The sequence below is a fragment of the Somniosus microcephalus genome, chromosome 11, assembly GCF_052327205.1.
Source record: "Somniosus microcephalus isolate GS21.2 chromosome 11, FLI_Smic_1.0, whole genome shotgun sequence".
Classification (NCBI taxonomy): Eukaryota; Metazoa; Chordata; class Chondrichthyes; order Squaliformes; family Somniosidae; genus Somniosus; species Somniosus microcephalus.
This window is the reverse complement of record NC_140997.1, coordinates 225,379,647-225,403,921: the sequence shown is the minus strand read 5'-3', so window position 1 is coordinate 225,403,921 and position 24,275 is coordinate 225,379,647. Positions and strand designations below refer to the sequence as shown.

Genomic DNA, 24,275 nt, shown 5'->3' with positions numbered 1-24,275 from the left:
GTGAAGAAATTTCCCCTCAAATCCTCTCTCAACCTACCACCAATTACTTTAAATCTATGCCCCCTGGTTTTTGACTCCTCTGCTAAGGGAAATAGGTCCTTTCTATTCACTTTATCTATGCCCCTCATAATTTTATACACCTCAATAAGGTCTCTCCTCAGCCTCCTCTGTTCCAAGGAAAACAAACCCAGTCTTTCCTCATAGCTAAGATTCTCTACTCCCGGCAACATCCTTGTAAATCTCCTCTGTACCTTCTCTAGTGCAATCACATCTTTCCTGTAATGTGGTGGCCAGAATTGCACGCAGTACTCTAGCTGAGGCCTAACTAGTGTTTGATACAGTTGAATCATAACCCCCCTGCTCTTGTATTCTATGCCACGGCTAATAAAGGCAAGCATTCTGTATGCCGTGTTAACCACCTTACCTACCTGGCCTGCTACCTTCAGGGATCTGTGGACATGCACTCCAAGGTCTCTTTGTTCCTCTACACTAAGTGTCCTACCATTTAATGTGTATTCCCTTTCCTTGTTAGCCCTCCCCAAATGTATTACCTCACACTTCTCCGGATTGAATCCCATTTGCCACTCTTCTGCCCACCTGACCAATTTATTGATATCTTCCTGCAGTCTACAGCTTCCTTCTTCAGTATCAACCACACAGCCGATTTTAGTATCATCTGCAAACTTCTTAATCATACCCCTATATTCAAGTCTAGATCATTGATATATACCACAAAAAGCAAGGGACCTAGTACTGAGCCCTGCGGAACCCCACTGGAAACAGCCTTCCAGTCACAAAAACACTCGTCAACCATTACTCTCTGCTTGCTGCCTCCGAGCCAGTTTTGAATCCAACTTGACACTTTGCCCTAGATCCCATGGGCTTTTAACTTCGTGACCAGTCTGCCATGTGGAACCTTATCAAAAGCCTTGCTAAAGTCCATATACACAACGCACTACCCTCATCGACCCTCCTTGTTACTTCCTCAAAAAATTCAATCAAGTTTGTCAGACACGACCTTCCCTTAACAAATCCGTGCTGACTATCCCTGATTAATCTGTGTCTTTCTAAATGAAGATTTATCCTGTCCTTCAGAATTCTTTCCAATAATTTTCCCACCACCGAGGTTAGGCTGACTGGCCTGTAATTACTCGGTCGATCCTTTTCTCCCTTTTTAAACAAGGGTGCCACATTAGCAGTCCTCCGGCAAATTGGAGCTCCATTTTATTTCTGTAGAACTTAATGCAGATTTAAAGCATGTGAGGCTGGTTCCTAAATTTAATAAGTAGATTGTTGGCTAGATTTCAGGTCATAAGTTGCTTAAGCAGCTGGATGATAAATTTCTGCATAAATGCCATCCTTTCAGGCCAGTATAAATTTTAATTTCCTTCATAACTTTTATCTGACACTATTAGTACTCTGATCTACCAAGGCACCTGTTGATATAAAACAAAAGCCAAATACTGCAGATGCTGGAAAGCTGAAATAAGAACAGAAAATGTTGGAAATACTCAACAGGTCAGGCAGCATCTGTGGAGAGAAACAGTTAGCGTTTCAGGTCGATGACCTTTCAGTTCTGTCGAAAGGTCATCGACCTGAATACAGGAAACTTTGGCTTATCCGGAGGTTGTATCCGGAAACCTCGATCTACTGGCAGAAATAAGGAGCCGTTTTGTTAGGTTTTTTTTCTTCTCGTGGCTTTGTTTTCAACAGTCGGGCTCTGGAAAGTCTCTCTGAAGCTGTTGCTAAGCTACAGAGACGCTTCCAAGGTACGGGCCGACTGTTTACAAGCGGTTGCTAAGCAACAGTGTTTGTTGTCAGATACGGAGATGAAAACCTCCGTATGCTTCAACATTAACTTTGTATGTCTGGCAGTTTTGATAGATCGGCAACAGCTCGGTCCCTTCGGTGCCGGATATAACAAAGTTTCCTGTAACTCTGTTTCTCTCTCCACAGATGCTGCCTGACCTGTTGCGCATTTCCAGCATTTTCTGTTTTTATCTCTTGTGCTGGAACTTGAAAGAATGCCGTAAAATTGTGTGCGACTAGCAGTGGCTCAGGAATACCTGGCGAAAGTACAAATTCTCAAAGCAAAACTCAGACAAGCTCAAACTGTACTTTTGTATTAAAAAAAAAAGGCAATCCCGTATGGAATGAGATATTTCAAGGCTGTTGGAGTTTGTGTGGTATTTGTTTTTGTTTTAAGTCTTTCGAGAGGAAAGAGAAGTTTTTTTATCACCCTCTTCCACCCCCTCCACTGAACACCCTGACTGACACTTTAAGTGGCTATTCTTCATGTCTGATCTTAGACAGTGAGCAGTGGTGCTTTGCTTCAGTCCTTGGAAAGCTCAGTCGTTGCAAAATTTTACAAACCCCCTCCCCCAGAGTTTCACTCCTGACCTCTTTGTAATCCCTGTTGCTTGAGTTGTCTGTCAGTTGATCCCATAACATACTGTAGTTTTTTTTTTAAACTGCATGTATAATTCATTTAAGATTCACAGGTACTTGCTCTATAGGCACGTGACTCTTTCTGAAAGTTATTATTGAGTAACTATTGAGCAACACCATGATTGGAGATGTATTAAACCTTTAGTAAACATTTCACACGCACCAGAAAGGTAGCAAGTGGAAATACTTTCAGAAATTACTAATGAACGTGCCCAGTACAGTTTAGTTAAGTGCAACCCATAGATTAGTAGAAGAAAAAAACAAGAGCATACATTTATGTGGAAAAAAAGAGAGACTTGCATTTATATAGCACCTTTCACGACCACCGGATGTCCCAAAGTGCTTTACAGCCAATGAAGTACTTTTTGAAGTGTAGTCACTGTTGTAATGTAGGCAACACCGCAGCCAATTTGCGCATAGCAAGCTCCCACAAACAGCAATGTGACAATGACCAGATAATCTGTTTGTGACTTTGATTGAGGGATAAATATTGGCCGGGACACTGAGGATAATGCCCCTGCTTTTCTTCGAAAGAGTGCCACGGGATCTTTTATGTCCCTCTGAGAGAGCAGACGGGGCCTCGGTTTAATGTCTCATCCAAAAGACGGCACCTCCGACAGTGCAGCACTCCCTCAGTACTGCACTGGAGCGTGTCAGCCTAGGTTTTTGTACTCAAATCTCTGGAGTGGGACTTGGACCCACAACCTTCTGACTCAGAGGCAACGGTGCTGCCCACTGAGCCACTGGCTGATTGAGCGATGATGCTTTACCACATCCTCAGGATGTTTCAAAGTGCTCCAACAATGGCCAGATTCTGCTGTCAAAATAACGGTGAGGCTTATGGCGCTTGCTATTATTTATGCGCAAGTGGTACAGCAACTTCAGGCGAGGGGCAGATGCACAGTTAAACACGGATACCCAAAATTTGCTGTCCGAGTTGTGCCGCTCTGCCGTTCGCTTGGCACAAACACCGTCTTGCTGCCTGCCTCACATTGAATGCCGAGTAGTTGCTGTATTTACACGGTAGGTATGAACTAAACTCGCCACAGGAGGTTGTCAGTTCAGTTCAAATCTAAGTGCCCTTTTAATGACATGATAAATGTTAATTACTGTCAATCCCTGGCACTGAAAATTAACTCTTACAAATGTGGAATCTATTCCTTCAGGTTTTAAATGTTGGAGATTTTAAAAATGGAAATTTTAACTTTTCCTTTCTGTCTCTTTCTCTCTCAATGCAATCTTTCTTTCCCTCTCTTTTACATAGAAACATAGAAGATAGGAGCAGGAGTAGGCCATTCGGCCCCTCGAGCCTGCTCCGCCATTCAATGAGATCATGGCTGATCATCCAAATTCAGTACCCTGCCCCTGCCTTCTCCCCATATCCCTTGATCCATTTAGCCTTAAGAAATATATCCAACTCCTTCTTGAATATATTTAATGAATTGGCCTCAACTGCCTTCTGTGGTAGAGAATTCCACAGGTTCACCACTCTCTGGGTGAAGAAATTCCTCCTCATCTCTGTCCTAAATGGCTTACCCCTTATCCTTAGACTGTGACCCCTGGTTCTGGACTCCCCGACCATCGGGAACATCCTTCCAGCATCTAGTCTGTCTAGTCCTGTTAGAATTTTATAAGTTTCAATGAGATCCCCTCTCATTCTTCTAAACTCCAGCGAGTACAAGCCCAATCGACCCAATCTCTCCTCATACGTCATTCCTGCCATCCCAGGTATCAGCCTGGTGAATCTTCGCTGAACTCTTTTCATGGCAAGAACATCCTTCCTCAGATAAGGCGACCAAAACTGCACACAATACTCAAGGTGTGGTCTCACCAAGGCCCTGTACAACTGCAGCAAGACATTCTTGTTCCTGTACTCGAACCCTCTCGCTATGAAGGCCAACATACCATTTGCCTTCTTAACCGCCTGCTGCACCTGCATGCTTACCTTCAGCGACTGGTGCACAAGGACACCCAGGTCTCGTTGCACTTCCCCTTCTCCCAATCTATTGCCATTTAGATGATAATCTGCCTTCCTGTTTTTGACACCAAAGTGGATAACCTCGCATTTATCCACGTTGTATTGCATCTGCCATGCTTCTGCCCAATCACCCAACCTGTCCAAATCAAATTTTATTTTTCTTTCTGTACCTGAATTGACATTGAATTCACCCACTCTTGTTAATTTCACAATTGCTTGCCCAGTTCACTCGGGTCCCAGATGCCCTGTTTCCATTGCAGCGACGTTATCAGCTCGCACTTTCACCAACTTGCCATGCAAAAAAAATTAAAAACCTAAACGTGCAAGGGTAAGTCTAACCAGCGGTAGATGCTGTTCGATGCCCTGCTACAGCAAAATCTGGCACAGTGAGCTTGTGTTGATGTGCAGTCACTGTTGTGTCGACAAATGTGGCAGCCAGTTGGTGCACAGCAAGATCCTGCAAACAGTAAATGAGCGAGTAACCTGACGATCTGTTTTTGGTGATGGTTGAGGGAGGAATGTTGACCAGGATACTGGGCGAATTACCCAATCATTTTCAAACATAGGTTCTTTTATACCGACCTGAGCAGACAAATGTAGCTTCAGATTAACATCTCATTGGAAAGACAGTACCTCTGACAGTGCGGTACTGCACTGAAGTGTCAGCCTAGAATTATGTGCTCGGGGCCTAGAGTGAGGCTTGAACCCAAAACCTTCTAACTCCAGAAACACTGCAATCAACTGAGGCAAAATGACACACATTTAAAGCACTTGCGGTATTCCCAGCAAGATTAGATAGAATCATAGAATAGTACAGCACAGAATGAGGCCATTCGCCCCCTTGAGTCTGCTCTTTCGAAGAGCAATCCAGTTAGTCCCACTCTCTCGCTCTTTAGAAGGAGCCTCCTGTCTTTATCAGTGTTTGAAAATGTATATATCTATAGAATTGCTTAGAAGTAATGTTAACAAACCAAATTACTGCAAATTGAACTTTTATAAGTTGCACTGTAACTTTTATATGTCCTATAAATCTACAAGAGTGGCGTATGTAGTTTTTTAAACCAGTATAGGAGCCTTTAAAGAGTGGAGTGAGTTCATTTTACAGTAGTGGAGATGATGCCCGTGTGGGCACAATGATGGGCATTGCAATAATGTATGTACGCTTAGTGTTTGGAGTACTTTACTTTTTCAAGCATTTATGACTAATTAATTTAAGTTGATCTAGATTTTTCATGTGAAAGAACATCCGAATACTTGATGAGGAGCAGAAATAAACGCAGAATCGGGGAATGGGTCAGATGGGGAGACACGAGACCAAAAATAGTGGGGATGAATTTTTTGGAGTTTTTTGAAGGTTGGGGAGAAGAGATGATGAAGTGGTTTTGGTAATTGGGCTCTGACTCGTCTGGCGTCATTACTTCCCAACAAGTCAAGATCTCATGGCTTGGCAGTTCGCACGCTGCTGCTAATTCGTTCTCTGCTTGCTGTGCCTGAACATTTCTTTGGAGGCCCATTACATCAGAGTTGTGTTTTTAGGATGTGTTCACTCTGGTTGCAGTGCAAGTGACTGTGCGCATTTAGCAAGAGAACAACTAGTCTAGGCAAGCTGATAAAGGAGTGATGTCCTGGGACTAGTTCCAATTGCCCGGTTGGGGGGGGGGTCAAAGCAGAATTTTCCAGATTTGTTTTCTCAAATTGGCCTGTGTTTTAAAATCTGGTTTTCCGCCTCTCCCAGGAGATCACATGGTTTAGGGTGGGGTGGAGAGTGTATATACTGTGATACACAAGGTATCACAATTGCGTGGGACCGACTGGATGGATCAGAAGGTCTGTTCCTGTGCGTGTGTACAAAGTTGTCTTCAGCCAGCAGGTAACTTTTGTCCCTTTTGCCATAAAAATGAAATGCTGCCTTAGCTGCAGTTATAAAATCCCCCACCAGCTTGAAACATTCGTGGATTTTTTAAAATAAGTGCTGGACAAAGACAGCAAGTCCACTGGCATTTGAAGGAGAAATAAGGATGACTTTTTGGGCACTGACTCTTTAGATAAAGGGCCTCCATCCAAACATTAACCTGCCACACCTCTTTGTTACGGTAACTAACGTGCTGTGCGTTTCCAGTGTTTTTTTAAATTAGTTTTTTTTAGCAGACCTAGTTTTTATTTTACAGCTGGACTTCAATAGATCAGTTGGGACTCACATCAGCCTGATTGCAGGTTGCGTCTGCTAACTTGTGAAACGTTGATGAAAGCCCTTTATTTTCAGGGTTGCCCAGATAAAGGAGGTTGCCCTCACTTTTTCAACCAATCTGAAAAGATTAAATCTTTACCCAGTGCAGCTGTGGCTAATGTGCTTATTTGAAAAGCGAGATGGAGATATTGCAGTTCTGAGCCACCTGTATTCCTGTAGTGTGCATGACTCTTCACTCACTCTCATCTCCCCACATTGCGTTCCTGCTCGGTCTCCACTGACTACTGTCTTTCAAATAAATGAATCTGCTGATTTTAAAAAATATCTTTGGGTTCAGTATCCTTAGTGTACAGAGCGTTGCAATTTTCAACTGTTGGCTTTTGTCTAGAGTAGGTGCAGGAAGGACATGCGATTGTTTTGTGCCATGTCTCTCTCGATTTGTATTTTGAGTTTTGTGTTTACTAAGGCGAGGGTGTTAGTCCTATGGAATGGAACATGTTGCCATTTTGCGTACCCAATACCAGCTTCAAGCACTCTTCAGATTTGACATAGTACATGTTAGATGCCGAGCAAAGCTCCTGATGGCCTGTCCTCACATAAGCCCCTAACTCCAATCTTCTGGTTTCTCTCACGGGTTGTCATGGCCTCTCTGAGATTCCACAATCAAGTGTCAGTTTATGGCTGTTTTGCTCTACTGAAGGGACCAGCTAGCTGCTGCATATTTCACCCAGCACTCTTGCACCCTTGCATCAGCCTGGATTCAATTAGGACTTGGGCCAACTGCTGCAAAGAGCATCTGCAAAATGGCTGTGCCATGCAGCTCCCCCATCCCTTTTTTTTTCTCCATGTGAAGCCAGTTTTGGCAATTAATTAATGGCCAAAACATGTTGCTCTACATGGGAAATATTAAAAAGTAGTGCCGGTTGTGCAGTGATAATGTAAGAGCTGCATGTGGGCTAATGGTATCCATGTCTTGTACCATTGCACTATAGAGTGGAAGCATGTTAATACAAGTTAGGCATCCAGTCGATCCGTATTATGGACATGGGAGATCCGAAGGTTTGTTGATGCAGTTTATTTATTCGTGACCTTGTCTATCAAATTTACAGGTGTGACTCATTCACTTCTATTTATTTTCAGGTTCAACCATCTGTAGCCAAGCTTATTTTAGTTAACTTCCATTGGAAATCCTCCGATATTTCAGAAAGGTAAGGAATATCCCTCCTCTGTTCTAAGGTTACTTCGTATGTACAGCCTGGTATGTTTGCATAGCAGCCTGACTCTCTCTCTCACTGTAACCCATGGTTTGTTGGCTGAAAATACTTGGCTTTAAATAAACTCTCCTGACTGCAGCCTGTTTATATTCTCATCTCTGAAATAACGTTTATATATATTAAAACAGTGGAATAGATCATAATGTTTATTATCTGTAGCAAGTTTAATTTACAGTACGAGTGACTCCGTGCAGTAAATTTCCAAACTTTTTGGCACTCCTGATTTTTTTTATAGTGCGAGCTGTTTTTTTTAATCCCAAGGGGGCTATCGGAACAGAGGAAGACTTTATTTATAAATTGAGAAACCTAGGTGAAGGGTCAAGGTGCATTTTGGAGGACAAAGCCAAGTTGGGTAAATCAAACATTGATGATCAGGTGGTAGCAACCCTTGTAGATTGTAGAAGGAAGGGAAAACAACGGGAGGTAGAGAACATTGTAGCTTTGAAGTGTTGGGAAAGAGCACGTTGGAATGGGACATGGCTGTCAAGGACGTGACCTATGACGATCTTTGTCCATCCTGTGAAGCCTTTGCCGGTTCCTTTCTTTAGGCGATTTCAGCCTCAGCTCCTCAAACTTCCTGAGGAGCTGTTCCCGATTTGAATTTTGACTGTTCAAGGAAACCTGTTGCTTGCTGCAGGTAATGGTGATGCATCCGTTTGGTCTTTAATGGTCACTGTAGAACCACGCTACCATTCCTAGTTTTTGTATCTGCCAACTGCACTCCGGTTTTAAGAGCAGCGTCCTGGGTGGTTCGGGGGGTTGTAGGCCAAAAGTTCTGATTTAGAGGACCTGTTTGGAATTTGATCTGTTACCCTCTGACAGCTAGTTTCGCTTTTACTCGTAAAAAGGGAACAAAAAACAACGGGGTCAAGTCAGCATCTGTAATGAGAAAAGACAAGCTAACACTAGAGGGGTATCCCTTGGCCAGAACTAGAATAGAATCATAGAACGGTTACAGCACAGGAGGAGGCCATTCGGCCTGTCGAGCCCGTGCCGGCTCTCTGCAAGAGCCCGTCAGCTACTCCCACTCCCCCGCCCTTTCCCCGTAGCCCTGCAAATGTTTTTCCTTCAGGTACTTATCCAATTTCCTTTTGAAAGCCACGATTGAATCTGTCTCCACCGCCCTTTCAGGCAGTGCATTCCAGATCCTAACCACTCGCTGCGTAAAAAAGTTTTTCCTCATGTCGCCTTTGGTTCTTCTGCCAATCACCTTAAATCTGTGTCCTCTGGTTCTCGATCCTTCTGCCAATGGGAACAGTTTCTCTCTATCTACTCTGTCCAGACCCCTCATGATTTTGAACGCCTCGATATAATCTCCTCTCAACCTTCCCTGCTCCAAGGAGAACAACCCCAGCTTCTCCAGTCTATCCACGTAACTGAAGTCCCTCATCCCTGGAACCATTCTTGTAAATCTTTTCTGCACCCTCTCTAAGGCCTTCACATCCTTCCTAATGTGCGGTGCCCAGAGTTGGGCACAATGCTCCAGTTGAGGCCGAACCAGTGTTTATAACGGTTTCTCTCCGATATTCCTATCATGACTTCTCTGCGCTCATCTTGTCCCTGAGATCCACTTCCTGCTCCCTCGATCCTATTCCCACCAAACTGCTGAGCACTCAACTTCCTTTTCTGGCTGACATTGTTAACAGTTCTCTCTCCTCCGGTACTGTCCCCCCCTCTCCCTCAAATCGCCCCTCTTCTCAAAAAAAAAAAAAAACCCCTTGACCCCTAAACTACCGCCCAATCTCCCTTTCCTTTCCAAAGTCCTTGAACGTGTTGTCATCTCCCAGATCCGTGCCCATTTTTCCCGCAATTCCAGGTTTGAATCCCTCCAATCAGGTTTCCGCCCTTGCCACAGTACCAAAACGGCTCTCCTCAAAGTCACAAATGACATACTTTGTGACTGTGACAAAGGTAAACTATCCCTCCTCGCCCTTCTTTACTTGTCTGCAGCCTTTGACACGGTTGACCACTCCATCCTTCTCCAACACTTCTCCACCGTCGTCCAGCTGGGTGGGACTGCATTCGCCTGGTTCCCTTCTTATCTATCGAATCGTAGTCAGAGAATCACCTGCAACAGCTTCTCTTCCCGCTCCCGCATCGTTACCTCTGGTGTTTCCCAAGGCCCCCTCCTATTTCTGATCTACAGGCTGCCCCTTGGCAACATCGTCTGGAAACACAGCATCAGTTTCCACATGTACGCTGATGACACCCAGCTCTACCTCACTACCACGTCTCTCAACCCCTCCATGGTCTCTAAATTGTCAGACTGCTTGTCCGACATCCAGTTCTGGATGAGCAGAAATTTTCTCATTAAATATTGGGAAGACAGATGCCATTGTTTTCGTTCCCTGCCACAAACTCTGTTCCCTAGCCACTGACTCCATCCCTCTCCCTAACGTCTGTTTGACGCTGAACTACATTGTTCGCAACCTTGTGTCATATTTGACCCTGAAATGAGTTTCCGACCGCATATTCGTGGCATAACAAAGACCGCCTATTTCCGCCTCTGTAACATCGCCCGTCTCCACCCTTGCCTCAGCTCTTCTGCTGCTGAAATCCTCATCCATGCTTTTGTTACCTCTGGACGTGACTATTCCAACGCACTCCTGGCTGGCCTCCCACATTCTACCCTGTGTAAACTAGTTCATCCAAAACTTGGCTGCCTGGGACCAAACTCAGCTGCCCGGGACCTAACTCTCACCAAGTCCTGTTCACCCATCACCCCTGTGCTCGCCGACCTACATTGGCTCCCAGTTAAGCAGTGCCTCGATTTTCACAATTCTCATCCTTGTTTTCAGATCCCTCCATGGCCTCGCCCCTCCCTATATCTGTAATCTCCTTCAGCCCCACAACCCCCCCAAGATATCTGCGCTCCTCTAATTCTGCCCTCTTGAGCATCCCTGATTATAATCACTCAACCATTGATAGCTGTGCCTTCTGTTGCCTCGGCCCTAAGCTCTGGAATTCCCTGCCTAAACCCCCCCTCCTTTAAGATGCTCCTTAAAACCTACCTCTGACCAAGCTTTTGATCACCTGCCCTAATTCCTCCTTATGTGGCTCGGTGTCAAATTTTTTGTCTTAATACTCCTGTGAAGCGCCTTGGGACGTTTTACTATGTTAAAGGCGCTATATAAATACAAGTTGTTGATGTTCATCATAACTTCCTTGCTTTTGTACTCAATGCCTCTATTTATGAAGCCCAGGATCCCGCATGCTTTTTTAACTGCTTTCTCAACTTGCCCTACCACCGTCAATGATTTGTGCACACATACCCCCAGGTCTCTCTGTTCATGCATACCTTTTAGTTTATATTGCCTCTCCTCGTTCTTCCTACCAAAATGTATCACTTCGCACTTTTCTGCGTTAAATTTCATCTGCACGTGTCCGCCCATTCCACCAGCCTGTCTATGTCCTCTAGAAGTCTGTCACGCTCCTCCTCACTGTTCACTATACTTCCAAGTTTTGTGTCATCTGCACATTTTGAAATTGTGCCCTGTACACCCAAGTCCAAGTCATTAATATATATCAAGAAAAGCAGTGGTCCTAGTACTGACCCCTGGGGAACACCACTGTATACCTTCCTCCAGCCTGGAAAAACAACCATTCACCACTACTCTGTTTCCTGTCACTTAGCCAATTTTGTATCCACTGCATTAGTTCTCGCATGTGGCATTAAATGGAATTGCTCAGTGTTTGAAGGTAGCGCCAGAAGGGCCTGTTACACATGTATCAAGGTGGTCTCCTATAGGTAGCAGCCCTTGGGGAATCCACAGCCCAGGTCATCCTGTCTGCAAGTTACATGACTAATGTGGCTATAGGAAGGTTACCTAGAATTTGCACCCTAGAAACAGTCCATTCGTTCCAACTGGTCTGTGCTAGTGTTTATGCTCCACACGAGCCTCCTCCCAGTCCTCTTCATCTAATCCCATCAGCATATCCTTCTATTCCTTTCTCCTTCATGTACTTATCTAGCTTCCCCTTAAATGTATCTCTGCTCGTTGCCTCAACTGCTCCACATTCTAGGTAGAGTTGACAAAGCATCAGTGTTCCCACTAAAGTGCAGGCCGCTCACCAGCTTTTACATTGTAAATATTACGCATGTGCAGAAATTTAAAGGGACCACGCGTTAAAAGAAACAGACTGCGCAGAACATAGCGCAGCTCGCAGGATATGTGATATAGGCAAAGAAACCACTTGAGTCTGATCATCTTTCTTTTAGGCACAGATCTAACCCGACTCAGCTTCTGGTGGAAGCCAGAGTTCAGCCGAAAACAGCAAAACATGTAAGTATTTGTAGCGTACAGCTGGATTTAGCTTTAAGAGCTGTTTCAAGATACGGAAAACGCTGTTGGTGTTAAGTGGTGTTGGTGTTCAACGCAGTTTGTGCATTTCATTTGTTTCCCCAGACGTTTATCCATTCTTCTCATCATTGTGGCGTATGCCTGCAGTCAGTCCGGAAGGAGAACTTGCTGTCCTTGCCCTGCCACCATCCGTTCTGCCGCAGTTGCTGGGAGCAGCATAGTACTGTACTGGTGAAAGATGGCATCGGAGTGGGTAAGTCAAGGACGTGATGTTATAATACACAAGAGGATCATGGCAGTCATTCTTCCTGATGTCTGCCTGCAACTTTCAGATGTTGCAAGAGTTTTTTCTGTCTGTAGTTGAAATGGGTTGCTGTCCAAAATGCCTTTTTAAATTTAGCAGCAACATGTGTCTTTGGAAACTTCATCCGACCCCCCGGTACACAGCCAGCTGGTTACGGCATTCCTTTTGGCAGCATGGTGGCAGCACTTGGGTTCATACCTGAGATTCTCCAAGTACCTGACCTTGTTTATACCAGAGTGAGCTGTCAAATGGAAACAATGATTTTTTTTGCCTTGGGGAGGGCCAGTCATCCTGGGCCACTCTTCCACCTGTTACTGGCTGGCTGCAGACTAGTATTGGTAGAGGCCCTGGTGCTTATCTTGGCCTTTGGCTTAGCTTGGGTGAAGGATAAAAACATTTTCATAGCCACAAATCTATCTCAAAGACCGATCATGTGATGTGTTTTTAATCAGTTATTGGTCAGGCTATTTAATGGGAAGCCTGGTGATGACCAGGTAGTTAATATTATCAATGAGTGGTGATTTAAAAATCTCTACCTACCCATAATGAAAATTTAAAAATGTGCAAAAAATATTCTTATCGACAGTATCCCGAATGTCATTATTTTGGTCCAGTTTCTCACCCTGGGGAGAGGGAGGCAACGGAGGGTTCTTCTTTACCACATGTTATCCAAGTGAGGATGCCACAATGACACAAAATCCACAATTTGTCCACCATCGCAGCTTGAAAGGTTTAAAAGTTGAGGTGGAATTGGGTGTGTTGGGAGTGAATGGCCTCTTGTTAATCTGTGGTGTTATAGCAGGGCGAGGTAGGGTTTGTTCTCTGATCACCAATGTTCCCGCTAAGTTGTGCGCGCAATGCCGCGCAGTAATCTGAAAGATCCCGTGCAGCCCGCTCACCGGCTTTTGCATTGTAAATACCGTCCATGCGCAGAAATTTAAAGGGGCTGCGCATTAAAAGAAACAGGCCGCACAGCACAAAGCGCAGCTCACAGGGAACATTGCTAGTCACCTGTGGTGGGTTCCAATCCTGCTCCAGGGAGATGTGGAGCTGAAATAAAATGCCTGTTTTGAAAGAGGAAGTTGAGTTAGGAGTGTGCATCCCAGAAAGTGGTTGAGTGGGCCTGAAGCCTTGCTTAACCTTGTCCTTGAGCATGGTGCCCGAGGCAAGACTCTAAAGGCAATTTACCATAAATACTCCCCAAGTATAGAAAGTTGTAAAAAAGCTAACCGTGAAGGCATTTGTCAGACAGCGAAGGAATCATTTTACTGAACACACACTGTCTTAGAAGAAACGATTGATTTGATATCTTAATATGTGCAAAACATTCCTGTCTTGTGATTGAAGAGAAAATTAATGAATGCTGAAAACACACATTGGGTGAGCCAGCATTTGAAAAGAGAAAAAGGGTTACTGTTTTGAGTTTGAGGCTCTTTTGGAAATGTTAAGGGAAGGCACATTTGGATTAAGTAATGGAGTGGAGATGTAAAATGGTAAGCTTTTTTTTCCAGATTATTATAGATCAGTTTATTTCTAGTACTTGCTGTTTGTTTCCAAGTGCAGCCTGGGTAGGTAAATAAAAGCTGTTCGAATAAGCTCTGTGATTTATATATTGTGATCCAGTGGACACTAAACTAATTTAAAATTGGAAATTGCATCTTGTTCTTTAAAGTCTCAATGTGATGTTCCTTGCTGTATTTGGTAATGCTGTATTTTATCAGGGAATATGATTGCATGGTGCACTTCAGATCTTTGATAATAAGCCTACAAACGTAGTAAATTGGATATAAAGCAATCAAGTATAAAAGAAAATCTTGCAGTGTTCAAGTGTAGGGATAATCTGAGGCAGCACAGTAAATCCTGCCCAATGACCACCTTTGGGACTTGTCAGGAGACCTTTTATAGACCGGTGTTTGTTTTTGTATTCCAGAACCATTGGCTCCCTAATATCAGCATGTTTCTATTACAAGCTTGTGTCTCCAAAGATTGTAATTTCAACCGGCCGTGAACTACATGGCTATCTAAATGCACTCTTAAATTTAAAAACCATTTGTCCATAAAAGTTTACACTCTCTAAATTGTGTTGCGCCACAGCAAACCTTTTGCGGTCTGCTTTGTTTTGAAGCTTTAACAGCTGATCTTTCCCCTTATTGTTAATTAATTTGAAAACCTGGCTAGTGCATCCCTGACTGCAGCATCTAGACCGAGCGGCTTGTCGCGTACGTGTTATCCAGAGCATTCGTTGCTGTGAAATGGTGTCTGCCCATTACTGTGAATCTCACTTTGAGGAATGCTGTAGTACTCTGGCTGTGGTCACTTTTAACCATTTTGATTCCTTTGTTTGCTTCTTGGTGGTTGCTTACATCGTCTGCCTGCTGTTGCTGCTTTCCACACCGGCTGTAATTTGGGCATGCTAGGGTTGCTTCTACTCATTATTTTACTTAAGACCATTGAGCCTAACTCTGTTAAATACCATTTTTGGCCCATTGGTCTGGGTTGTATTTGAATCCTGGTGCCAGAGTATTAATTTATCCCGCCACCTACCTCCTTAAATTTCCTGAATGTGATGACTCTTGGGCTATTGTCCATGGGCACTAGAAGCCCTATGATGTACACTTCCTATGACGATGGATATTAGCAAGTTATGTCAAGTTTTTTTTTTACCCCTTTGGCTATCTTTCTCCCCATCTGTCTTCTCCTGAAGATGCTGATTCCTGGCTGGGGTGCAGGTCTACGGGCACTCTCTGGTCTCTTGTCCAAGTGGCCATTATTTATGTTTGGTGCTTGACCGTGAGTGCCAACAGGATTTAAACCACGGGGAGCATCACAGCAGAATGCTGCTCCAACATCCACAGAGGCACACTTCCAGCAATGGCTGAAATATATTAACTTAGCCAGGGATCAAAACAGCACCACCTTATTTGTGATAAATGCTCTACACAAAATTGCTCCACCCACTAGGCCATAAGGAGCATATGTACATTTTTATTTAAATACATTTGAGGCCAAGAGTACATCTCTCTTCTCCTTCACCTCGAGCATCCAGTGGGACTTAAGAACCTCTTCCCCAGGCTCTTGCTCATGTTGCTGTGATCTGAGCAGAACGGTTGCTTGTGGCTGAATTTGAAGCCTCCCTCCCTGTGGGAATTGCCTGACATCGAAACATAGCAGATAGGAGCAGGAGTAGGCCATTCGGCCCCTCGAGCCTGCTCCGCCATTTAATGAGATCATGGCTGATCATCCAAACTCAGTACCCTGTCCCTGCCTTCTCCCCAGATCCCTTGATCCCTTTAGCTTCAAGAAATATATCCAACTCTTTCTTGAATATATTTAATGAACTGGCCTCCACCGCCCTCTGTGGTAGAGAATTCCACAGGTTCACCACTCTCTGGGTGAAGAAATTCCTCCTCATTTCAGTCCTAAATGGCTTACCCCTTATCCTTAGACTATGACCCCTGGTTCTGGACTCCCCGGCCATCAGAAACATCCTTCCTGCATCTAGTCTGTCCAGACCTGACGGAATTTTATAGGTTTCGATGAGATCATCTGGTTGGTCCTTCCACATGGAGGTATAACTGAGGCCGGGAGCACACCGCTGTATGGGCATGCTGTAACCATGAACCCTCATACCTAAGTTCGGTAGCGGCATATGCAGTTGTGCTCCATTAAGGGGCAGGGCGCTGTTCACCCAGTCCCTACATGTTCTGTCTGAAAGAATTGCTCGTTGTATGGTGAGCAATGCAGGTGGATGGTTTGCAAGATATTTTTTCATTGCGTAACCACTATCTGAAAAGCAGATAACCTGATTCTATGAAAAGAACATCAGGAGTAGGTCATACAGCCCCTCGAGCCTGCTCCACCATTCAATTCATGGCTGATCTTCGACCTCAACTCCACTTTCCCGCCCGATCCCCATATCCCTTGATTCCCCAAGGGTCCAAAAATCTATTGATCTCAGTCTTGAATATACTCAACGATTCCGCATCCACAGCCCTCTGGGGTAGAGAATTCCAAAAATTCACAACCCTCAGTGAAGAAATTCCTCCTCATCTCATTCTTAAATGGCCGACCCCTCATCTTGAGACTGTGCCCCCTAGTTCTAGACTCTCCAGCCATGGGAAACAACGTCTCAGCATCTACCCTGTCAATCCCCCGGTATAGAGTATAGGCTCAATCTCTCATAGGACAACCCTCTCATCCCAGGAATCAATCTAGTGAACCTTTATTGTACCGCCTCTAAGGCAAGTATATATCTTTGTTTTTAATGACTGACGGTAACCAGTTTGTGTGTCTTGCTAGGGATATCCTGTATGGCGCAAGACTGCTTGCTCCGAACGCCTGAGGACTTTGCTTTTCCTTTGATTTCTAACGAAGAACTGAGAGAAAAATACAGGCGCTACCTCTTCAGAGATTATGTAGAGGTGAGTGATTTTAAGCATATTTTAAACTTTTGCTGGGGGTTAGGACGAGCTGGCGGAATACTTGGCATGTAATGCGTGTTAAAACCCTGTCGACATAAAACAGGAGAATGTGACTTCTTACGATTATGTATTTAATTATAAATTCAAATCAGAACCAAAAATAAACTGGATATTCTGAATCTATAATGGGAATGTTTTCTTGGACTTTGGGCTTGTATGAATGTAAATGTGCGACTCTACTGCCGTGGCTAATCGCAGGTGGTGGAGTCGCAATTGACGTCAATGCCCCATGTCCCGAGTGGGGTGGCAGGTGAGATCCGCTGAGGTTCCCACTGTTGGTGGCTGCCCATTGACCCATGGTGGAAAGCACGTGCAGATGTCGGGCAAGGACTAGACAGAGCTTGGCCCCGATGCTGTCCACCATGAATAGGCTCACTGCCACATGGGCAAGGTACACCTGGAAATGCACAGCGGCAAGAGCTGATCACCTCCAGATAGACGCGGGAAAATCACACCAGTAGCAATTCAAGTATATTTACTCCTAAATTTGATGATTCTACACTTAAGTTTGTGTTCTTCCTGGATCGCTCATTTTTCCATGTTTACAGTCCAAATGGCACAAATCTGGCCAGCAATAATATGAAATACCATTTAAATTCTGGGTTTGAGAAAAATTGTTCAAAATGATCCAACGGAAAATTGTTGGAGATATTTCAGTACACATCCCTGATCGAGCTGTCATGGAAAAACGAGTTATTCCCTCAACAGGAATTGACTGTACTTGATTCTCTGCCTTTTAATATGTGACAATTGCATGTTGTGTTGCTGGATACTGCATTGAGACCCGAGAGTTGAAAGTGATACTGAACTTGCAAATTAACTTATGTACTTGTCACAGACCAGAAATAGAAGTGCTTTCAAGTCTGTGACCCCGGCAATTGGAGTTAATAAAACAGAGCTGTGTTTTCTCTTCCCCTCTCGGATTGCTTCAGTTGAGTAGGGCTTTCTTTCTTTACCTCTACTTGCAGTTTAGCTGGAGGAAACTAATTCCTGAAGAATAAAATACATTTCAGCTGAGGGAATTGTTTGCCGCGGAGAGGCGTTGAGGGGATGGGAAAGCAAAGCCATTCCGTTTGAGCTGGAGGAAGACGCGCTGTGGTGCAGGAGTGCTGATTCCATTTTTTTTTGGTCAAGGACACAATCTTGAACAGTGACTTGCTCGATGGCCATTCTCTCGAACCTACCTTAAAGTAGCTTTGTGATTGCTTTCTTTACCCCACCCCCATCTAACAGTAACTATTACAGGTATAGTGATATCCCAGAGGTGGTGGGCTGTGAATTATGGCTCCCAGTCAGGTGAAGCCGCAACAATAATAAAACAGAAAATGCTGGAAATGCTCAGCAGGTCAGACAGCATCTGTGGAGAGGGAAACGGAGTTAACGTTTCAGAGTGATGACCCTTCGTCAGAACTGGGAGTTGTTCGAGACGTAACAGGTTTTAAGCAAGTTCAGAGGCAGTGAAGTGGGGGTGGAATGGGAGGAAAGAACAAAAGGGAATGTCTGTGATGGGGTGGAAGGCAGGAGAGATTAATTGACAAAAGGCGAAAAGAGATGGTAATGGGACAAGTGAAGAAACAAAAGATAGGGATAGAGGAGGAATAAATGGGAATAACAGAATCATCATCAACAACAGCTGCCGTCAAAAAAAATGGGGGCTGAGGTAATGATCTGTATGAGACTGCAACTCTGCAGGACCAGATGCGAGAGGCAGGTGAGTCGCAGATTATTCCAGTTCCATATTGTGAGCACTGCTGCTCCTCCAATGTATCCCTAAATTCCTGAGTTTTTTTTTCCTGAAGTACAGGCTTTGCGGGGGAGAAAAGTAACAAAACGGACCTAGAAACATAGGAGCAGGAGTAGGCCATTTGGCCCCTCGAGCCTGCTCTGCCATTTAATGAGATCATGGCTGATCATCCAAATTCAGTACCCTGTCCCTGCTTTCTCCCCATATCCCTTGATCCCTTTAGCCTTAAGAAATATATCGAACTCCTTCTTGAATATATTTAATGAATTGGCCTCAACTGCCTTTTGTGGTAGAGAGTTCCACAGGTTCACCACTCTCTGGGTGAAGAAATTCCTCCTCATCTCTGTCCTAAATGGCTTATCCCTTATCCTTAGACTGTGACCCCTGGTTCTGGACTCCCCCGCCATCGGGAACATCCTTCCTGTATCTAGTCCTGTTAGAATTTTATAAGTTTCAATGAGATCCCCTCTCATTCTTCTAAACTCCAGCGAACCATAGGAGTTCACAGCCTAGAATGAGGTTGTTCGGCCACTTGTGCCCATGTCGACTCTTTGCGAGAGCAATCCAACACTAATTCCACTGCCCTGGTCCCTCCCGAATAGTTGTGCATTTTCCTCTGCACCAATACCGTGTCCCTCTTTTTCCTATATGCGTTGACAATTAAAACTACCATTTTTGTGAACGTTACACAATAAGGTCTTGGGAGCAATGTCTGTTCTAATCTGGCAATTGTTAGTTAGCCGAGAAGTGGTGATTATACAGGTTTATGAGTAAAATTTAAAAGAATGACCCTGCAAAAAAAAATCCTAGTGCCCCATAAAATCGCCTTTTAAAGAACAAATGCTGTGAAATTGAAGAAAGGGTTTGATTGTGGTTGTATCATTAAGGTTGTTTGCACTGATTTTTCAGTTGTCGGTCAGTTCAATGTTGTGAAGCGTTGGAGATCATATTGCTCAGCCTTCAAGCTTTATAATATTACCCAGGAGGAGCCGATTCTTTCTATTTTAAGTAACGAACCCATCCACCCTGCGTTTTAACAGATTGCATTGTTAGTGGCTGAGTATTAGCCAACCTATTCAATAAAGGCTTGTCAGATTTACAAACCTTAAATTAACACGAGGCAGGAGCTGCATAATTCAGGGCTGTATGTCGAAATGATTTTGGTTATGACTACCTCTTTCCGCATTGTCCACCAGACAATAGTGTCTGACGTCAGAGGAACCTCAAACAAGGGCACGGCTTTGATTCATACATGTAATTAAAGGAGAAATAGTCTAGGGAGTACACTTTTGTAAAATTCAGATTACTTCCTCATTCTATATTTAAAAATATCCTTCTGGTTCTCGGTCTGTCCTTCCTCCTCCCCCCACTATTACACTTTCACCAATTTGAGCTAATCTGTCAGGTTAATCAGGCTGACCCATTGATATGTAGGAAAATCTATCAATCGTGAGCCACCAAGACCCGGAAGACCAAACATTCAAATCGAATAGTTTCTTTTCAAAGCTATCGATCAGGAACTAGAAACTGTTGCTAGCAATTTTTCCCCAATTTCATTTGGTTTCCACATTTCCTCAGCCAGTCAACTAATATATGCAGGTTTAAGAAGTGCAGTTTATTGCATAAACACTTCAGAACAAATAATTTCCAGGGGAAAAAAAATTGCCTATAGTCTGTTAGAAATTTGTCTTGTTCCCAAAGACCTGACCCCTGCTGGAATCCATGATTTTGTCCCTCTCGGCTCTTTCTTCCTAACGGACCTCCCAAGCTTCACCCTGTAAAGCTCTACTTCATGCAGAACTATGATACTCGCATCCTAGTGGGTAGAAAGTCCTGCTCATCCCTCACCTGTCTTTGCTGACCTTCACTGGGTCCTCATGTTCAGCTCATTGATTTCAAAATCCTTGTTCTAGTTTCTAAGTGTCTCCTTGGTCTTGCTGCACCCTATCTCCGCAGCCTCTTCCTTGGAGAAATAATTTATTAAGGAGTATAAGAGGAAGGTGGGCTTGGTATGTGAAGAAGAAATGAGTTTGTTGAATCTATTGGCCTTGCTGCATTTGATCACAAGTTGAGCTTCCTACCTCGTATATTCGTTCCATTGCTAAGACTGCCCATTTCCACCTCTGTAACATCGTCCATCTCTGTCCTTGCCTCAACTTATCTGCTGCCGAAACCCTCATCCATGCCTTTGTTACCTCTAGATTTGACTATTCCAACGCACTCCTGGCCGGCCTCCCACATTGTACCCTCCATAGACTTGAGGTCATCCAAAACTCTGCCGCCGTGTCCTAACTCGCACCAGGTCCCGTTCACCCATCACCCCTGTGCTCGCTGACCTACATTGGCTCCCAGTTAAGCAATGCCTCAATTTTAAAATTCTCATCCTTGTTTTCAAATCCCTCCCTATCTTTGTAATCTCGTCCAGCCCTATAATCCCCCGAGATCGCTGCGCTCCCTCAATTCTGGCCTCTTGAACATCCCCGCTTTTAATCGCTTCACCATTGGCGGCCGTGCCTTCAGCTGCCTAGGTCCTAAGCTCTGGAATTCCCTCCCTAAATCTCCGCCTTTCCACTTCTCTCTCCTCCTTCAAGACGCTCCTTAAAACCTACCTCTCTTCTGCTCGAATATCTCCTTAAGGCTCGGTGTCAAATTTTGTTTTTTGATAACGTTCCTGTGAAGTGCCCTGGGCCCTTTTATTACGTTAAAGGTGCCGTATAAATGTAAGTTCTTAAAAAGCTGTGTTCTTGTGATCTCCCAACAAAAGTTGCCGGAACCCTTGCTTTTGAGTTGAAGCTGTTCAGCTTTGCCTTCAAGCCTTGGACAGAGGCACTCAAATATTGATTGCTGACGGTCTTGCTTCACCAACCCTTGCTGTTGCTGAATAGCTTTTAATCTACCAGCGACTGATTGAATTAGCTTTTCTCCTCTCTGCTGAGTGCAGTCGGTCTCTGCTGTTTTGAATAGTCTCTGTTTTCTGTCCACAGCAATAAAAAAAAACTGGCACGTGATTCCATATTAAACTGGAAATGCCACTCTGATTATGTGGTTGGCGGGTGGAAATGTCACATTCGCTTGATACTCTCACCAGGTTGGGGTTGGCCAAGTGGAAGGCGCTTCATTCTGCATCTGATTCACACAATACTTGACCTGGGAATGCTTGATGCTGTCACTGGATGCAAAAAAAAGCAGAAAATTAATTGACTCCCTGCCACTAACACCCATGCCATGACCCAGCACAAAAAGCCCTGAATGGGACAATAACCCCCCCCCACCACGTATGGCACTGACTTTTCAATGCTTCATTATTTGAAGTTTATTTTTGTCATAACCATGTGGCCAGGTTGGCTGGATGAACTGGTAAATTTGCCACCTTGACTCTCAGTTGGACCATCTGTTTGAAGATCTGCAGGGAACGAAAATCTCTGCGAATTTGCGAATAGTTCTACCACTTTGGCAGATGTTTGGATCTCTAACCTTAGTGTTGATTCTGATCTTCACCAAGCACAGTGCCTGGCATGGCTGCTAGAGGCTCCAGTTATTCATTCCATGGTCAGGAAATGACCTTCACTTGCTCTGCTAATTTGATTCAATAGAAATCTACCGTGAAGTGCTTATGATGTTCTCAAAAGAAAACTGCTCGCTCATTCTAATTAATTTCTATCCCATTCATGTTTCTGACGAAAGTCGAAGATATTGTGTTGGAGCAACAGAACAAAGCAGCGGTTCAAGAAGGCGGCTCACCACCACCTCGGGCATCTAAGGATGAGCAATAAATGCCAGCGACACCCACATCCCGAGAATGAATTTTTAAAAATGTAGCGGTGTTGGTGGTGTCCTGGAGGGCTTAATTCAAACATACATGTCGTGAGACACCAGGGAAAAAATGTGTAGTGCAGCTTGTACATCATTCCTGTCAGTTGTATTTATTACTGTAAAGGAACTGGGCAGTGGCCAACTTAGCGAGGTCGTATTATAATCTGGTACAGTATCTGCTCCTTCTGCATGCCTGCAGCACTATGACGTCCCTGAATAATAATCGTATGAGCTTTCTTCATACTGATTTGTTTTAGAATCATTAGAACAGCGCAGCACAGAAGGGGGCCATTCAGCCCATCGAGTCTGCGCCGGCTCTTTCAAAGAGCAAGCCAGTCAGTCCCACTCCCCCGCTCTTTCCTCATATCCCTGCAATTTTTTTTCTCCTTTAAGTGTTTATCCAGTTTCCTTTTGAAGGCTACTATTGAATCTGTACCCACCACCCTATCAGGCAGTGCATTCCAAATCCTAACCACTCATTACGTAAAGTTTTTCCTCACGTCGCCTCTGGTTCTTTTGCCAATCACCTTAAATCTGTGCCCTCTGGTTATTGACCCTCCAGCCATTGGAAACAGTTTCTCTTTATTTACTCTATTTAAACCCTTCATGATTTTAAGCACCCCTATCAAACCTCTTCTTAGCCTTCTCTGCTCCAAGGAGAATAACCCCAGCTTCTCCAGTCTATCCACTATTTTACTATTTAAAAGGCTTGTGTAATTTCCAGTCGAAGTCCTTGGATGTCACACGTTGCCATTTAGCATTCTTACTCTGCATTGTATCTTATCTGCTAATGTGCAAGAACATATCCTCTTAAAAGTGTCAGCCTTGGCTCAGTGGTCACATTTTTGCCTCCGAGGTCATGTATTCAAGCCCCACTCAGAGAGACTTGAGTGCATAACGTAGGCTGACCTTCCCTTTTGTTCTTCCCCCCCCCCCTTTCCCTGCCCCTGCACTTGCTTAAAAACCTGTTTGATCTCCAGCTTTTTCCAGTTCTGACGAAGGGCCATCGACCTGAAACGTTAACTGTTTCTCTCCACAGCTGCTGCCTGACCTGAGTGTTTTCAGCATTTTCTGTTTTTGTTTCAGATTTCCAGCATCCGCAGTATTTTGCTTTTGTATTAGTGTCAAATCTTTTGTCTGAGTCCGCTCCTGAGAAGTGCCTTGGGCTGTTTTCCGACATTAAAGATGCAATGTAAATGCAAGTCATTGTTGTGGAATGTGAAAGGGTAATGCTACTTTCTCTCTGCTAATTGTTGCTTTGGTTGTTAAACTAGAGCCATTATCAGCTGCAGCTGTGTCCTGGTGCTGACTGTCCGATGGTGATCCAGGTACAAGAACCCAAGGCTCGGCGTGTGCAGTGCAGCCGCTGTAATGAGGTCTTCTGGTAAGTGTCTGATGTAGAAGTTAAACTAAGATTGATGCTGTCGTTTGTATAAGACATGAAACTAATGCCCTGGCTGCCTGCTTGATGGTTTGACTGGATGTTGAAGATCTCTCTGCACCATTTGAAGAGTAGCAGGGAATTCCTCCCCAAACCAATACCACCACCAAGAGATGAATCGGTCATTCATCTCATTATTGTTTGTTGGATCTTGCTATGCAGAAAATGACACTCGCATTTGCCCACCTGAGTCACTGCACTCCAAATGGTATTAAGGCTGACACCCCAGTGCAGTAGTGAGGGAGTGCTGCACTGTCGGTGGTGCCGTCTTTCGGATGAGCCGTAAAACTGAGGTCCCGTCTG

General features: G+C 44.3%; 1 protein-coding gene across 2 annotated transcripts in view; it reads left to right on the top strand.

The window, feature by feature from the left end:
- The window catches only part of arih2 (ariadne homolog 2 (Drosophila)), a 98,093-nt gene that overhangs the window by 27,367 nt on the left and 46,451 nt on the right, over nucleotides 1–24,275 (top strand). For both annotated transcript variants that reach the window (XM_086002050.1, XM_086002051.1), the window contains 5 exons: nucleotides 7,755–7,822; nucleotides 12,108–12,171; nucleotides 12,295–12,442; nucleotides 16,793–16,914; nucleotides 23,806–23,915. In XM_086002050.1, the coding sequence (XP_085858176.1) occupies nucleotides 7,755–7,822; nucleotides 12,108–12,171; nucleotides 12,295–12,442; nucleotides 16,793–16,914; nucleotides 23,806–23,915 (512 nt within the window). The remainder of the gene's footprint in view (nucleotides 1–7,754; nucleotides 7,823–12,107; nucleotides 12,172–12,294; nucleotides 12,443–16,792; nucleotides 16,915–23,805; nucleotides 23,916–24,275) is intronic.